At 39.1% G+C, this 18,238-nt stretch overlaps 1 protein-coding gene and 1 pseudogene across 1 annotated transcript in view; both read right to left on the minus strand.

Moving 5' to 3' along the window:
- Window positions 1-18,238, minus strand: part of LOC103099832 (mucin-16-like) — a 136,364-nt gene that overhangs the window by 90,376 nt on the left and 27,750 nt on the right. Inside the window, exons 10-12 of the mRNA XM_056820961.1 lie at window positions 16,250-16,478; window positions 15,412-15,836; window positions 14,753-14,866 (exon numbers count right to left, since the gene is read on the minus strand). Coding sequence (XP_056676939.1) covers window positions 14,753-14,866; window positions 15,412-15,836; window positions 16,250-16,478 — 768 coding nt within the window. The remainder of the gene's footprint in view (window positions 1-14,752; window positions 14,867-15,411; window positions 15,837-16,249; window positions 16,479-18,238) is intronic.
- LOC130457904 (cathepsin B-like) lies at window positions 2,765-4,011 on the minus strand (annotated as a pseudogene).

Raw genomic sequence — 18,238 nt, forward strand, 5'->3', positions numbered from 1 at the left:
GAGGGAGGGAGACAATTTGGATCTTGTAATTTTGGAGAACTTATGTTCTTATTCTAGAGACCTTATGCTATGGAGAACTTATGCTAGAAAACTTCTAAAAATATAAAAGGTGAAGCAAGAATGTACATTATCATCACTATTATTCAATATTGTGTTAGAAATATTATATCAGTAAGATTTTTTAAAATTAAAATAATAAGAATAGGCAACAAGGAAAGAAAACTATCATACCATGCAGACAATATGATGGTATACTTTGAGAGCCCTAAAGATTCCATTAAAAAACTAGTTAAAATAAAAGCTTTATCAAAGTTGCAAGATATTAAAAACCCTAAGTTATCAGCATTTCTATATTTTATTGACAAAATCCTACAGGTAGAGATAGAGCACTTCCATTTAAAATAACTGCATACAAAATTGGGATATTAATGCACTGCTGGTGGAGTTGTGAATTGATCCAACCATTCTGGAGGGCAATCTGGAACTATGCCCAAAGGGTGCTAAAAGACTGTCTGCCCTTTGATCCAGCCATAGTACTGCTGGGTTTGTACCCCAAAGAGATAATGGAGAAAAAGACTCGTACAAAAATATTCATAGCTGTGCTCTTTGTGGTGGCCCAAAACTGGAAAACGAGGGGATGCCCTTCAATTGGGGAATGGCTGAACAAATTGTGGTATATGTTGGTGATGGAATACTATTGTGCTAAAAGGAATAATAAACTGGAGGGATTCCATGTGAACTGGAACAACTTCCAGGAATTGAAGCAGAGTGAGAGGAGCAAAACCAGGAGAACATTGTACACAGAGACTGATCCACTGTGTGAATGTAATGGACTTCTCCATTAGTGGCAAGGCAGTGATCCTGAACAACTTAGAGGGATCTATGAGAAAGAACACTATCCACATCCAGAGGGAAAACTGTGGGAGTAGAAACACAGAAGAAAAACAACTCCTTGATACATGGGTCAAGGGGATATGACTGGGGATGTAGACTCTGAGTGAACATTCTAGTGCAAACATCAACAACATGGAAATAGGTTTTGATCAAGGACACATGTAATAACCAGTGTAATTGCACGTCGGCTAAGGGAAGGGCGGGGGAAGGAGATTGAGGGAAAGAATATGATTCTTGTAACCAAGGAATAATTTCTAAATTGACTAAATAAAAAGAGAAAGAAAACAAAAAGCGGATGAGGAAGCAAACTGATTATGATGATATCATGATATGTAAATGTGATATGAAATGATATGTATGTATGATAGGAAATGTACAAAAAATTAGGGGGTGAAAGAGATGATTACACTGAGAGGAAAGGGAAGGGATTGAGAATGTGAGAACTATATAACATAAAGCAGAGGATCAGAGTGAAAGGGAATAGAGCAGCATCTAAAGGGAATAATAAGATGGTGGGAAATACAGTAATTAGGATGCTGAATGTGAATGGGATGAACTAATTAATAAAAATATACTAAGGAAAACAGAATATTGATGAACATGTTGATTAAATGAGATATTTGATAAAGAGATCTCTGAGGGGACAAGCAGTTTGTGAGACCAGAATTTACAAGAAAGAACACAAGAAAAGTTCTGTCAGTTGGTGATGTCCTCTCACTGGGTCTCTGACTGGGTCACTGACTCACTGGGTTGCAGTTACTGAGCTTGCTTTCTTTGACTGCTGTTGGAGACAGGCCTCTCTGACTTTACCCTCGGCTGGTGAAAGGGAAGAGACTTCTTTTTTTTTTTTTTTGGCTTTTTTAGGAGAAATCTTTTATTGGCACAAGGGTCCTGGATTCCATTTAGTCACTAAAATCAACACTGAGATTAAATTGCATGATAGGGTAAAGCAGTGATTTCCCAAGAACAACAAAATCTTGTTTCTCCTGTGGACAGAACCATAATCCTGCTCCTTCTCGACTGTCCCCCAAGAACATCAGAAGAGGGATTACTGCTTTTCTTTTAAAACCACAGGCACAGGTTTCTATTGAGTAAAAGGGATCCTGGCTACTCTTTTGTATGATCAATCAAGGTACATTAAACAAAAATAGAGAAATCTATTTTTTTTTATCACCACAGAAAAGACCCAAGGGCATGTGCAATACTGCAAAGCTTTAATAGCTTCAGGCTAACTGGCACTAAAAGTGGAGTGGCACTAAGGAGAAGTAAGCATAGTATAGGATTTTTACCAGTGAGAACTGGGACAAAATAGGATTCTAACATTTTGTGGCCCATCCCACAACTCTACCTCCCTCTACCCCTAACAAGTGGGAGCCAAGTCAATTTCTGAGAATTTCTTTGCCTCCTTCCTAAGTCAAAATATTAAAAAAAACAAAACAAAAAACCCATCCCTATTCCTGTGGGAGAAAACACTCCTCCCCCCACTCCTTCAATCATTGTTGGTTCCTGGACTTCAGGTTCCTAAAAGATGAATGTTGAGGGGAATTGTAGGAGTCAAGATAACAGGAATTGGGAGGCACCCCTGGAAAAAAGGCCTTTTTAAAAGAAAGCATCCTGGGTCTCAAGTGTATTACACAGCCTGTTTACCAGCAGTGCTATGTGCTATTCACAGAGTTACTTAAACTGAAATGGCATGCATTATTAGTTGGAGTCAGATCAAGAAATATTCATCTATGTTATTATCAATGGAGCTGGCTGACCCCACAAGAATTCAGCGCAACCAAATTTTCAAAGCCCAATGATTTATCTAAATCCTCTCCTTAAACGTCCTTTTTAAACAAAAGATAAATAAAAAAGCATCTCTCCAAACTTAAGTCTTTTAAAAGTATTCATTTGCCCACATTCACCTTCTTCCCATTCCCAAGATTTTTTTTCTTTTTTGAAAGATTAAAAGTCACAAAGGGCTATTGATAGTTAGACAAATAGCAGCAGGTTACATCTTCTTTCAATATTGATCCGTTCTGGGAATTCCAGCCACAATTTCAGATTCTATCCCACAGTGATTCTTTCCATGGAGGAATTTAAAGAAGCCATTATCACCCCAGTCAATATTCCAGGAGTTGGCAGCCAGCCAGTAACGGATTCCATTTTCCACACCCCAGCCAGGATTTGAATGGCGTGACCTCCAAGCATCTCTCCAGCAACGTGCTGGTATACTCCAGACTTGTAGTGTAGGAAGTCTTCATACACACTAAAAGCTCCCTCCACAGGGCCATTCTTGTAGATCTCAGCCATGATCTCCTGCTCACTTGAAGGTACCCTATAGGAGGTTGATCTGTAGTTTTTGTCATCCTTGTACTGAGTAGAATAGCCCTCTTCACACTTCTTACTGCACGTGGGGGTGTCGCCCTCTTCTCCAGTACAGGCAGAATGGGAGCCATTCACATGGTGCTCACATGGAGGGATGGAATAAGGTCAGCAGCCCACATGGGAATCATAGAGACCACCAGATACAAGGCCTTTCTTAGTCCAGAAGTTCCAAGCTCCAGCAGGAAAACCGCCATTACAGCCATCCCCACATTCAGATCCACAGCAGCTAAGGAGATCCTCAGCAGACACTTCTACATTAGCATTTCCATTACTGTGTACACAGATCCTGTCAGAAATAGCTTCCACAGCTCCAAATGCCCAGCAAGATCCACAGGAACCCTGGTCTCTTATTTCCTTGATAGTAGGGCAGTTTGGCCATTGTTCCCAGGCATCAAAGTTTTCTGGTAGCTTCATATTATCAGCCATTATCATTCTCTAAGGTAGTAGCTTGGCTCCACCCATGAAGGTACCACAGAGTTTCTTTATGTAGCTCATGTCTGCATTAAGGAAGTTGTGCGCAGCCTGCCATGCAGTGTTGAGCTTGTTGATGTGGTTGACCATTTCATCTGATAGAGGAGGAAAGGATAATCTGCTCTTGGCACTGGTCAGTACGACCAGGCAACACAGGGTGGCCAAGAACCGCCACATTTTGAGGAACGGACTCCTAATTTACCCATCCTTCCAATGCCGCTCAGAAGCTCTCAGAAAACAACTAGACCACACCACCGCACCTCACCGAAAGAGACTTCTGAAACCCATTTGAAGAGGGTTTCTACTTTCCTCATAAAAAGGAGTCCTATCTAAGAAGAAGCTTGTAGATCTGCTTTGCTGGATAACAGTTTTGGAGAAGGAGAAAGATTGAAGCTGTTTGTCTGGTACCTGCAGTTTCAGTGAACTGAACCTTAGGTGGCACCAAAAGGCAAAAGTCAGCCAGCCAGCAACTGTGTTAAATGAAGCAGTTTGCAGGGCAGCCTCATTAAGCAACACGTGGCTGAATTGTTTTAACATTGGATTTATTCCTGGACTCTTCTTAAGCCTACCATCCCTCTATATATCCAAGGGATGTTGGCATATGGATTTTTGATGACAGTTTTGACTCTTATGGTCCTTTAGGTTATATCCTATCTACCCTTTGGAATATTAATGCTAGTATCCATGGTTATGATGCTGAAAGTTCTCTTATCCATCTGTAACTATTGAAAAGTCATGAATGAGACAAAATTAGAAAACAGTGGGCTTAAACCGAGGGTTAATTATCTGGAGACCAAGACGAAAAGAATTAAAATGTAATATAACTAGTTGGCTAAGACACAGGGGCAATGGAATTAGACAGAAATTGAGGTAACCAAATGGGACAAGAAACTCAAGCATTAGAAAACAATCCTGCCCTTATGTTTCCACTCAGGGAGGTGCCAATGATAACCGCAGAGATTGGGATCCTCAATATAAGAGTTCACAAGAGATTTACCCAAGCATATTTAGAGTCTTTTAAATCATCATATCATCAATAACCCTAACCCAAGCTATGATGAAAAACCAATGGCCATGGTAAAACAATTTAAGAAGAAAGTAAAGATCCAACCTATCTGGACTTTGACATGTTAATGGATGAATTGTTATCAAAAAGGGAAAAACAGAAAATCATTGGGGATATACATAGGAATCCTAGTTTAGCTGACTGGTTTTCCCAGGACCCCAATTGGGAAGATAATTCTTTTGTGGGTTACAAAAATTTAATTACTGCTAGAGAGGCCATTATCCAGACGATGAAGGATAATTCAAAGAGACCAGAGTTGTGGTCAAGGTTTGAAAGATTGAGACAAGACATATGAAAGACCCCATCTACTTTCCTGAACAGGGTGATAGATTCTGCTGAGAAATGAATTGGATAAAGATGTAAACCATATAAGCAACTGTCCAAATTGGGATGAGATGGGACTGGATAAACTTAGGTGTGTAGCTTCTGACATTTTTCAGGATAACAAAGATAGACAAGCTGAGATAAAGAATAATATCCTAGATAATTTAGCAAAAGAAATCAAAGATCTGATACTTAAATTAAAAACTAATGAAGTGCAAGATTGAGCAGTGGCTGCACTTAAGAGTATTACAGAGCACCTAGAATAGCATATTATAAATTCTAAAGAATGTAGACAAACCCCTCACTGCTATTTTGTAATAAACCTGGTCACTTAATGAAACTCAGTCATTTTAGGGGATAGGTTTTTAGACAATTCAAGAAATTATAATGTGAGAAAGCAAGGCAACAGATTTGATGGGTTCAATGGTTATGGAGACTTTGATTTTTAAAATGGGTTTAACACTGGGTATTATAGTGGGTATCAGTATGCAAAACCTAATTACTCTGTGTATGAACATAAGGGTAGCTTCAGGTGTTTTGACACAGTGTTTGGGACAACATCACTGACCTGTAGTTTATTATTCTGGCCAAGTAGATCCCATAGCTGCAGGTGCTCAGCCATGAGTTGGGCTGTGGAAGAGACTGCAATGCTAATTACCAAAGATACAGACCTGGTGCTAGGATGCCTACTCAGAATTTTTTGTCCACATGAACTCAAAGCACTTATGTTAAAACACAGCACACAAAATCACATCAGTATCCCAATCCATGCAGAAAAGTCTTTGACAAAATACAATACCTATTACTACTTAAAAAGCCAGTAGGACATAAAGGAAGAGAAGGGGCTTTCCTCAAAATAATAAACAGTATTTGTTTCTAACCACCAACAGGTATCATCTGAAATTGGGATAAGTTATAAGCCTTCCCAATAAATTTAGGAGTGAAGCAAGGATGCCCATCATTACTACCATTATTTAATACCATACTAGAAAGTGCTAACTGCATCAATTAGAGGAGAAAAAAAGAAATCAAAAGTTGTAGGCTGTGATAAAACTAAACTATCACTCTTCGCAAATGATATGATGGTATACTTAGAGAACCCAAGAAAATCAATTAAAAACCTGGTGGAAATGATAATTTTAGCAAAGTTTCAGGAAACAAAATAAAGCACATGAATCATCATCATTTCTTTTTATATCCAAAAAAATTTATCAGCAAGAATTAGAAAGAGAAATTCTATTAAAAATCACTCTAGATAATGTAAAATATTTGGGAATCTATATGCCAAGACAAACTCAAGAATTAAACAAAAACAACTAAAAAACACTTTATATAGAATTAAAACTAGATCTAAACAATTGCAAAAATATTAATTGTTCAAGGGTAGGATAAGATAATATAATAAAACGACTATTCCATCAAAACTAATTTACTTATTCAGTGCCATAGCTATCAATCTATCAAAAAATATATAATATTAGAAAAAATGATAACGAAGTTCATTTGTAAAAACAAAAGATCAACAATATTAAGGGAATGAATGAAAAAAATGTGAAGGATGGAGTCCTAGCACTATCAGATCTTAAACTGTATTATAAAGTGGTGATCATCAAGTATAGTACTTGTGAACCTTAAAAATTCTCAGACCCTACTTCATAAGGTTTGGTTAAGACCATTCCTCATTTTAAATAATGAAGGAACTTAGATCAGGAATGTGAAACCTCTACTCCACTCCTACTTAAGCCTGCTTTAGGGGAAGAAACTCCTTGCTGAAAAATGAAAAAAAACTTATTAAGTAAAGCAAAAGTTCTTAATCTGTGCCTATTTTTAGATCTAATACAAAAGGGTGCTAAGTACCTATAAAGGTCAGGCAACTTGTGAATTTACAAGGAGCAAAGAGGTGAGAAACTTACTCGGAGGTTTTACAGGTGTGAACTTAATCAAAAGTTCAAACCTTCTTAGGTGTGAATTAAGAATTGTCTATCCTTTGGAAAATGTCTACTGTGATTGGTAGATGTGAGAACTTAGGGGAGTTGACATAAGAGAAAATTCTCTTTAAAAGTAGACGAAAAGATGACTCTTGGGTGAGTCTCAGAGTCTCAGAGATTCTCTCTCTGGAGATGGCAGCTGGCCAAAACTGAACTGGTGTCTCTCGGAACACTAGAATCTTTGGATGGACAAATCTTGTGGTGAGTGGATAAAAGACTGACTGATCTCTCTCTTAGGGCTTGGGCCTGGGCTGACCTATCTTTTCCCATTATTTCCTTTTTCTCTCTCTCCCCCTTTCTTTAATTCCTCATTTGTATGAATTAAAATCTCTATAGAACCCAGCTGACTTGGGTATATTTAATAATTGGGAATTTTTCCCTGGCGACCACCTTATATTTGATTTAAAAACAAGACACTCTTGAAACCATAATTTCTGTGGTCACAATTTAAGCCAAACACTTTTTTATCTGCCACAATTTAAGTCTTCCACTATTTTAATTATTACATACTGCTTAAGAGATAGAAGGGGGATCAATGGCATAGTCTTGGGGTAAATGGCCTCAGTAAGATAGTTTTTGATGAACCCAATGATCCCAGCTTTTGAGACAATAATACACTATTTGTTAAAAGTGCTGGGGAAATTGGAAAACAGTATGAGACAGATTAGTGTGAGATGAATATCTCATACCCTATACCAGGATAATTTCCATAAAGAAGGAAATTATAAGTAAATTAGGTGAACACAGAATAGTATATCTGTTAGATCTGTGGGAAATTGAATTTAAGACCAAGCAAAAGATAGAGAACATGGCAAAATATAGAATGAATAATCTTGATTACTTTAAATTTAAAAGATTTTGTACAAATAAAATCAATCCAACCAAAATTGGAAGGGAAGCTATAAATTTGGGGGAAATTTTACAACAAAATTCTCTGACAAAGGCCTAATTTCTTAACGTTATGAGGAGCTAAGTCAATTGTAAAAAAAGAAAAAAAAACAAGTCATTCCCCAATTGACAAATGGTCAAGTGACACAGATAGATTTAAGATAAAAAAAAGTCAAAACTATCAATAAATACATGGAAAAGTGTTTAAAATCCCACATAATTAGAGAAATGCAAATCAAAAATGAGGTACTACATCATACCTAACAGATTGGCAAATATAACAGTAAAGGAAAATAATAAATGTTGGAGGGGATGGGACAAAATTGGGAAATTAATGCACTACTGGTAGAGTTGTGAATTGATCAAATCATTCTAGAAGGCAATTTGGAACTATGCCCAAAGAGCTTCAAAAAAATGCATACCCTGTGATCCAGCAATACCACTACTAGAATCGTACCCTAAAGAGATAATAATGAAAAATATTTGTGCAAAAGTATTCATAGTTGTGCTCTTTGTGGTGGCAAATAATTGTAAAATGGGGGGGTAACGTGACCTTCAATTGGGGAATCACTGAACAAATTGTGGTTTATGATGGTGATAGAATACTACACTGGACTGTAAGGAATGATGAACCAAAGGAATTCTATATCAAAGAAGAACTCCAGGAACTGTAGAAGAACTCCAGGAACTGATGCAGAGTGAAGTGAACAGAACCAAAAGAACATTATACACAGAAAATGAAACATTGTGAAACAATCCAATATAATGGACTTTGCTATTACAAGACAATCCCAATTCCCCTCTACATCGAGAGAAAGAACTATGGGAGTAGAAACCCAGAAGAAAAACAAATGACAATCATTTGTTTATATAGATATACAATTGGAGGTTTGTATTTTAAAAGAGTATTCTATTCCAAAAATGAATAATATGGAAGTGGTATCAGTGATAACATCTATATAACCCAGTGGAAGTGCTTATTAGATTTGGGATGGGGGAAGGAAGAGGGGAAGGAAAGAAAATGAAATACGTAAACAGAGAAATATTTTTAAAATAAAATTAATATGAAAAATTGAAAAAAATTTTCTACTTATAACTAAAAATGATTTTTATAAATTAAAGTTTATGGCAGGAACTAGGTATTGACCAATATCTTACACCCTATAGCAAGATAAGATCAAAATGAGTATGTGATTTATATATAATGAGTGATACCATAACTAAATTTGGGGAACATAGAATAGTTTATCTTCCAGATCTATGAAGAAGGGAAGAATTTAAGACTGTAAGAGTAATGTGCAAAGAGGATGAGAAATGGAATGTTGAAGAGGACATGATTGATGGGTAAAGACTGTTGGAAGCAGAGTAACATGGCTGTAGAACAGGGATGGGGAAGAATGCCAGTGAAAAAAGGTAGGTTTTGAGACTTGATCTTGAGGTGAGAAGAGGTTTTCTTGCCTTGCTGGTGATCAGCCAACAGCCAGCTAAAAGATAGCCAGGAGTATCAGCTTTGGGACTTCTCAAGAAGAAATTTATACCTGCCTGACAGCAGAAGAGAGATTCAGATCCCATTGGACCTGTAGAGGCCTCAGACTCAACAGTACCCCACAGTCTAATAGCACCTGCCTTATCTTGCCTTCATCCCAAGATGAAGTTTATCTTAAGGAGACACTGGGAAGGGGAGGTGAATTTCTGGTTTGCCCAAGGTATCCAGAAAGAAGGAACACTTAGGCTTTAGATATAGGGACACCACTAATCTCCACCTGAACTGCCCACTTCCAGATATCTTGTATTTATTAAACCAATTTAAGCCACAGTCAAATTGGAAGAAAGGGATTTATTCAAGGATCTTTGAGGAAGCTAATTCACAGAGGTTAGTGAACAGCCATTGCAAAAAAAAAATTCTGATCAGGACTACCCACTGAGTCATGAACTGAGGAGAGGCTTACAATTCTAAAAGACTGTGTTTATTAATTCTGGGGTAACCCTCTTATCACTCAATATGGGAAACCTTCCCCTAACTTACTTATACCATGTGAGATTTAAAATAAGTTGTAGCCTTAAACTGTGGCATTTAAAATGTGGAGAGACAAGGAAAAACATTATGACTGCTCAAAATATGTTTTCCTACAGTGTCCTGTTTTAAATCAACTATAAGGTGGTCACCAGGGAATATATTCCCAATTATTCAAATACCCGAGTCAACTGGGTTTACAGAGATTTTAATTAATAATACAATGAGTAATCAAAGAAAGATAGAAAAAGGAAATAAGTATGAAGGGCCTTAAGCCAACATGGCCTAGACCTGAGTCTTAAGAGAGAAAGATCAGTCAGTCAGTCCTTTAACACTCACCACAAGGTCTGTCTAAGCAAGGATTCTAGTGACACCAGGCCAGCTCCATCTCAGCTGACTTCACCAGAGAGAATTCCAAAGGGCCTCTCTCCAGAGCCTCCAGAGGGACAGAGTCCCCTCAGAGGAGCTCCAGCCAGATCTCCTTAGAGATGGTCCTCCAAGAGCTTCCCTTTTCCAGAGCCTCTCTCAAGAAATTCTTCCCAAGTGATACTCATCAGAGATCCTCCAAAAGGATTTCTCCAAAATGATATATCCTCAAGAGATTCTGCTTTTTCTTATATAGGGGTTTTTCTCCCATGTCACCTCCCCTAAGTCCCTACATCTACCAATCACTGTAGATGCTTTCCAAAGGACTGCCCATCTAAATTCCTGCTAAGTTGACCAATCTCCTCAGTAAGTCTGAATCAGAACAAAATGCTGCTCTGTCGACTAATCTCCTCAGTAAGTCTGAACCAGAGAAAACACAGCTGAGTCAACTAATCTCATCAAGAGAAAACTTGCCCAACCCTTTTAGGTACCTAGCATCCCATTGTATCAATTCTAAAAACAGGCCTGGCTCAAAGAACTCCTTGCATTATTATAAGCATGGGTCCAAGTACTTTCATTGTTTAGCAAGGAGTTTTCTCTCCTAAAGCAGTCTTAAGTATGGGTAGAATAGGGGTCCTCCCATAGCAAGGAGTTTTCTCCCCTAAAGCAGCCTTAAGTACGGTTGGAGTAGAAGTCCTCCCATTTCTGATCCTGGCGAGTTCTCACGTCAAAATGGGGAATGTTTCTCAGTAGGGAATTTGTTCCAATTAAGAATTCCCTGATGGGGAAATTTTTAACATTCACAAGTCTGAGAGATTTCAAGATTTACAACCAGCACATCACCCAGGATCACCATTTCCAAGAGATATTCCTCAGCTATCATAGACCAGGAGAAGAGAGTGAGAGAGTACAACAAGAGCCATACCACCTTGACTACTACCTTTCCTCACTCATCTCTCTTTAACAGCTCTCTTCAGATCAATAATTACTAGGCAAACAATAACCATGACAAGTGTAACAATCCACACCTGTGTATACACAAGGGAAATAATTAATCTGTAAGGATTGTCTTAGGAAAGAGCATGCTCAGACCTGCCCATGGCAGAAAGGCATTGACCTTTGATCCCAGAATTCCTAAGGTTCAGGCACAAACTCAGGATTCTTTGTGCTCACCTGACTGAGACAATCCATGCCTCTGCCTTGTGGTAATTTACAACTGAACCAATGGCAATCCACTGTGTCTTCATTAATATGTATTAAGTCCCTTTGCATCACAATGGTAATAAATACAAGCAGCTGACAGAGAAACAGCCCTTATTATCTTCTTCACCTGTCCCTCTCCTTCCTGGAGCTTAGCCTCTGGCTAAGAACAGCTTTCTCATGGAATTTCCTCTATCTCTGTGAAACACCTTTCCTTCTTAATCTCCTATCCTCTAGCCAGAGTGGTCCCTACTTAGAGCATGGGCTCTAAGGGATCAGTGGCTTTTCTCTCAGCTGATCTCAATACTCATTCCTAACTCCCGTGTTGTTGATTTAAGGTTATCTAACTGCCTCATGTCCTTTGAAGTTAGGTAGCTGGAGCTTGATCTGTGCAGCTTGCTCATTGGTAATATTGCATTGGTGTCTGCCTCCATTCTGATCCATCCCCTGGGCTTCAGCCCTTCCCCCAAGGGTCAATCTTCTATCTTTCCTTTCTTGTAAGGGCTGCTGGACAGCACCTTACAAGAAGAAACAAGAAACAGAAACTATTATAAGATATAACATGAATAATTTTGAATGGAATTTAAAGGGGAGATGCTTTGATCTGCATTTGATCAACTGTGAAAGTTGTAGCTACTCTCAGAAAGAGAGCAATCTGGGACAGCTCTGAAGGACTTTTGACCAAGAATGTTTTACACCTCTAGAGAAAGAAATGTGGGAGTCAGTTGCAGATCAAAGCATATTCCCTTTCACATTATTTTATGTACAGTTTATGTGGCTCTGGTTTTATATGAGTGTTCTCTTATAAAAATGACCAATAAGGAATTATGTTTTACATGATAATACGTGTATAATCCATTTCAAATTACTTACCATCTCTCCAAGAGGGGGACAGAAGGGAAGGGGGGAGAAAATTTGGACCTAATAATTTCAGAAAACATATATTGAAAATGGTTACTAGGTTTAATTAGGAAAATATCATATCTTTAAATTAAATTATTTTAAAGTTAATTTTTAAAAGATGAAAAGCATCATAGACTATTAAGCAACATGCTAATCAGATATGGCTTGATTTCTCATCAGCAATGCTGAATGACATACAGCTTCTCTAATAACATAGGTGATTTTCTAGTGGAAATAGGTGTCTGAACAAGGATTATTAAACAAGAGCAATATAAATTAAGAGGGGAATATCAGTCACAATTTAATAAAAGGATCCTTTAGGGATTTTATGGTACATGGGACACACTTCCCCTTCCTTGAAGTTTCTTATCCAGGAAATGGCTTGATGGTCTCCCTCCAATCCTCACCTAAGATTATCTAAAGCAGTGGTTCTCAACCTTTCTAATGCCATGACTCCGTAATACAATTCCTCATGTTGCAGTCATCCAAAAATTATTTTGGTGGCTACTTCAAAACTATAATTTTGCTACAGTTATGATTCAGAATGCAAATACCTGATATGCATTATGCATTCTCATTGCTACATATTGAGAGGTTGAGAACTGCTGATCTAGAGACACTTGTCTCCTCATCTTCATCTCCATCATATCTAGAACTCCAAACATGACCTTGTCCACCAGGCTGATGGGCTGCCAGGAGCCATGTGGAGACAATAACATCAGAGAGGTCCAGTTTTTCAGTTCTGACCTCTGACCAGTTCTAGGATCTCCTGGCTACAGAAGCTCGTGGAAACACTCAGAGGCCATACTAGAGTAGGACCAGTTCACAGGAATCACAGAGCTAATGTGTAGGAATCAATCCATAAACTCGTGACCAAGAAGCATCCCTGGTTGAAGAACAATGTCTCAGAAAGGACAAAAGTTAGAGGTAAATGACTGGATTCAGCATTTAATGGGTGGGCCAAGTGCAATCAATCACCAAAGGTCCAAGTGAATTATTAAGCTAAGATTAGGGAGATGGTCATGAAATCATGCCTCAAAGGGAAGGTCCTAGAACCATTCTTTTCCTCTTGGCAAGTCAAGGCTGATAGAAATAAAGTGTTCTGCCCATATCTGCATCATCCACCTTCCCCAAGTTCACTGCTAAAGAGCAGAGCCTTTGGATCTGTCTCCATTCCTGACTCTTGACACCGGAAACTCTGTGGCTCGGACCATAAAAGTAATTAGGTGGCATAGTGGAGATAGTGCTTAGCCTGGAGTCAGGAAGACCTGAGTTCAAATTTGACCTAAGAACTCATTAGCTGTATGACCCTGGGAAAATCAAGCAGTCATTGCTTGCCTCTGTTTTTCTCATCTGAAAAATGGGGCTAACTATAAAACCCAACACTTAGGGTTGTTATGTGAATCAAATGAGATACTATTTCTATAAAAATAGTCACAGTGCCTGGCACATAGTAGGCATTACATAATTGCTCATTCCATTCCCCTTCACTTCTCCATAGGCAAGTTCAGTTGGTAGGTGTATAAGATACATTTTGAAGACAAATTTTTTTAATAAACTGAATCTCACAAATCTACTCATAAATTAGATCAAAGCAATCAATTAGTTGCCATCGACTAAGTGTTTATTATGTGTTCAGCCCTATCCTAAATACTGGAGATGTAAATAAAAATTTAAAAACACATCTCTACCCTTGGAGAGTTCATAGAAGGAACCTTCCCCAAAGTGGAAGCCATTCAATGTGAGGTGTCAGGGCTGACTTTTCCTGTTGACCTTGAATTACAGCATAATAGAGTCCTGGGTTCAAATCTCACCTCTGATGCTTTCTACTTTTGTGTCATGAGGCATGTCACTTACCTTCTCTGCACCTCACTTTTCCCATATGTAAAATGATGGGGTCCAGCTAGATGGCTATTGAGGGTCCCTTCCAGGCATATCCAGTCACCCTGAGATAATTACTTTACTTCTCCAGGCCTCAGTATCCACATCAGTAAAATGAGAGGCTATCCATAATACCTGATACTTCAAAGTTTCCTTCCAACTTTATGCCTATGGTTGATTATATAAAAGACCTTAGCAGTGGGAACCTCACTCCTACCTCTAAAACTCCTCTTCTCCAGGCTGTACAAAGAAAGCAATCAGAGGTTCAGAAGAGTTCTTGAGGATTGATCTCTAAAATAATTTCATGTTTCCTCTGTAAGACTGGGAAACAAGGCCCTAAAAAGGATAAACCTACAACACAAAGACAGAGAGGAGGTACCTACTTACCTGTGGGAATAACAGTAGACACAGGGGTCAGGGGGCTCCTCATCAGTGCTCCTGTGCTTCCTGGTCCTTCATGGCCTTGGGCATGTGTGACTGGCACCACACCAGCATCACCTCCTACAGGAAGACAGAAGGGGAGACCAGAGCTCAGTCAAGTCATTATTAGAGGACTCCCAAAGGAAAGTACATTGTTGCTACTATCTGCTGAGACCAAAAATACATGGCTTCTCTGACTTTTCTCCACAGGATGAATAACCAAGTTTCCCCCTTCAAAGCACGGACTCACTGATGGACAACCTCCATATATGTTTGATTTAGTGGAATCAGAATCCATCAATAAGAAGAGGAGAATCACTTTAGCACAGGGATTGTGAAACTATCCTTGCATGGAGTTGAGGAAGCCTGGAGAGATGACACTAATTCAACAGATATGGAGCCAAGAAAAAGTCCCTACAGTGGCCCATTGGAAGGCTATAGACAGGAAGGACCTGGGAGGAAGACCCTTCTCCTTAGAAAGGCACAAACTGACCCTCCCTGGACAGACACTCCCCATTTCCTCCAAGGCCACACCCCAATTCCCTCCCTGGGAAGCTTATTTAAAATATGCTTATTTGGGAAGAGGCAGGAAGTGGAAGGCACTTGATCAGAAACAGAGGCTGTGCCTGCCTTGACACTCCTGCCCTCTGTGGTTGTGTCAGAAGGACTGGGAGATGCTGTTGTGCAAACTTCCTGTGTGCTGGCTGGAGGCAGGGTGATAGCTGGAGTTGGTGTTGCCTGTGGGTTTCTCTCAGTCTCTGGAGTCAGGCTGGCTGGCCCTGGGTCCTCCAATGAAGTAGCAGTGTCAAGGGAAGCTGTGCTTGTGCAGGCTGTGGGAGAACTTAAGGCAGGAAAGGAGCCTGGCCCTGGGCTCAGAGATTCATGGATAGGAGTGTGAGGTTCTGTTCCCAGGGAGGGTCCATCTCCTGTGGTGACATTATGGGGGGGGGGAAGTTTGGAGCCATTTGGACAGAGTTCCCCAGAGCCTGTGAGGATTTTGAACGTCCCGAGTCCCCAACCCCTCACGTTAGCACCTTGTCCTTGACAAGCACTTGCAAAACAAAAAGACTGACAGAAATTAGGATCTACTTTTGCTCTAGGGTGGGTGTCCACCATGAGAAAGTATTAAATAAGAAGAGACTGATATGTAGATGGATCTGTCCTGTCATCTTGCCCTCAGATGAGATAGGGATCCAGGTTCAGACAAACTGCCTGATGGATACCTGCTCAGGTTAAATGGAAAATGAAGCAGTAATCATTTGTTAAGAATCAGCTACTCCATTCAGGGTTTTAGGTGCTGGGCATAGAAAAGCCTGTCCTCCAGTAGCTGACTTTTATCATAGTAAATTATATGTATACACACAAACTAACACAAGAAATGGACAAAATCCTCCATGAGCTCTTCATCCAAAGGCTGACATCTGGGCAGACAATAATGGGACAGAGGAAGTTGCCAGGTCTTACCACCTAATCACAAACTTTCCTGTTCTCGGACTATGAAGATGAGTCCATATCATATTTGAAAGCTGGAAAACAAGGGCCCAGAGCAAGGATGAATACCAGTATAATAGAAAGAAAAGAAATATTTTCTTACCCATGGCACCTGCAGTAGATTCACTGGTCACTGATGTCATGTCTCTTGCTGATCCGTGGTCTCGGATATGGGTGAAGGGCCCTACACCAATCTCACTCGCTAGAAGAATAAATGAGAACATAAATCTCAGACACAGGACTGGGGGTAGAAAGGACAAGATTATATTTTATATATATATTATATTTATATATATTTTATATTTTATATATTATATCCCTTATATTTTGAAGGAAACTCCAAAATATCTGCTCTCTTTTCTTCATCGTTCATCGAACAGAGAATCTCTCTAGTATTCCCATTCTCTCATTTTTTTTAAAAACTCTTCTAATCTAATGACAGATTTCCTACTTCCCCATCTGGAAAAAACCTTCCTTTTATCCACCTGTCCCTGAGAGCTATAATCTCCTGTCTCTCTTCCCTTTAGTGACTGAAATCCTTGAGGAAGCTCTCTATAAAAGGTGCTTCCACTTTCCTTCTTTCTACTCTCGTTTTAACTACAGTCTGGTTTTCAACATCATCGCTCAAGTGAAATTGCTCTCTCCAATGTTGTTAACAATCTCTTAATTGCAAAAATCTCTTAATGGCCCTTTCTTCATCCTCATTCTTCTGAAGCTTTCTGCAGTCTTTGATATCATCAACCCATTCTCTTTCATTTTTATAACACAACTCTCTTGGTTCTCCTTTAACTTGTATGACTACTCTCTTTGGTCTCATTTGCTGGATTCTTATCTAGGTCATAAATGCTTAATGTAGGTGACCTACAAGACTTTGAGCTGGGCCCCTCTCTTCTTCTATGAGATTTCACTCAATATTCTACTAAACTCAGAAGATTTAACCATCATCTATATATTGATGATTCTCAAATCTGGTCATCCATCCCTTAATCTCTGTCATGACCTCCAGTCTTATGACTCCTATTGAACAAACTGCCTTTTGGAAATTTTGAACTGGGTTTCTTGTAGACATCTGAGTCTCAACATGTCCAAATCTTAACTCATTGCCTTCCCCTCAAAACCTTCAACTCTTTCTAAGTTCCCTTTGTCTGTCTAGGGTATCACGGTCCTCCCAAGCCATACAAGCTCACAAGCCAAGTAATCATTATTTTTAAAAAGTCTTACTTTCTTCTTTAGTAGAAACTCTAAGTCAGAAAGGCAAAGGCTAGGCAACCAGGTCATTCATGACTGTTCAACCTCTCACCCACCATATCCAATGTGTTGACAAGATCTAGAGGTTATGCTTTCATCACATCTCTCCCATATTCTCTGTCTCTCATATAACCCTGTAAGTACACTGGTATAGGCCTCCCTTACCTCATGCCTTAACTATTGTAGTAGTTTTCTATTTGGTCTCCCTATCCTAAGTGCCATCCAACTCCAGTCCATCTTCCATTCAACTGCGAAAGTGCTTTTCCTAAAACCTAGGTCTGACCATGTCATCGTCCTACTCAGTAAACTTCAAAAACTCCCTATTGCTTTAAAGATAAAATAAAAACCCCATTTAGCAATCAATGTGCTTCTTAACCTGCCCCTTTTTTACTATTCTCCTTAGATTTTATTCCTCCTCCTCCTATAACATTCACCTTTCCTTGCACTGACTTTGCTATCTCAATTCAACTTTGGCCATACCAAATTGAAAATATGGCCACTAGGTTGCACCCAGTTACTTGGGAGTGGGGTTTGGGGGAGGATAGAGAATGTCTTTTCAATACATTAGCTCACTATACAGAGGGGCCACTCTCAAGTAATGCTCTGCTCTGTAAACACAACTGCTGCAATTTTTATGAATATATATATATATATATAAATATATATATATATATATATATGTATATATATATATATATATATCCAAATGTCATG

This window comes from Monodelphis domestica, chromosome 3 (genome assembly GCF_027887165.1).
Source record: "Monodelphis domestica isolate mMonDom1 chromosome 3, mMonDom1.pri, whole genome shotgun sequence".
Taxonomy (NCBI): Eukaryota; Metazoa; Chordata; class Mammalia; order Didelphimorphia; family Didelphidae; genus Monodelphis; species Monodelphis domestica.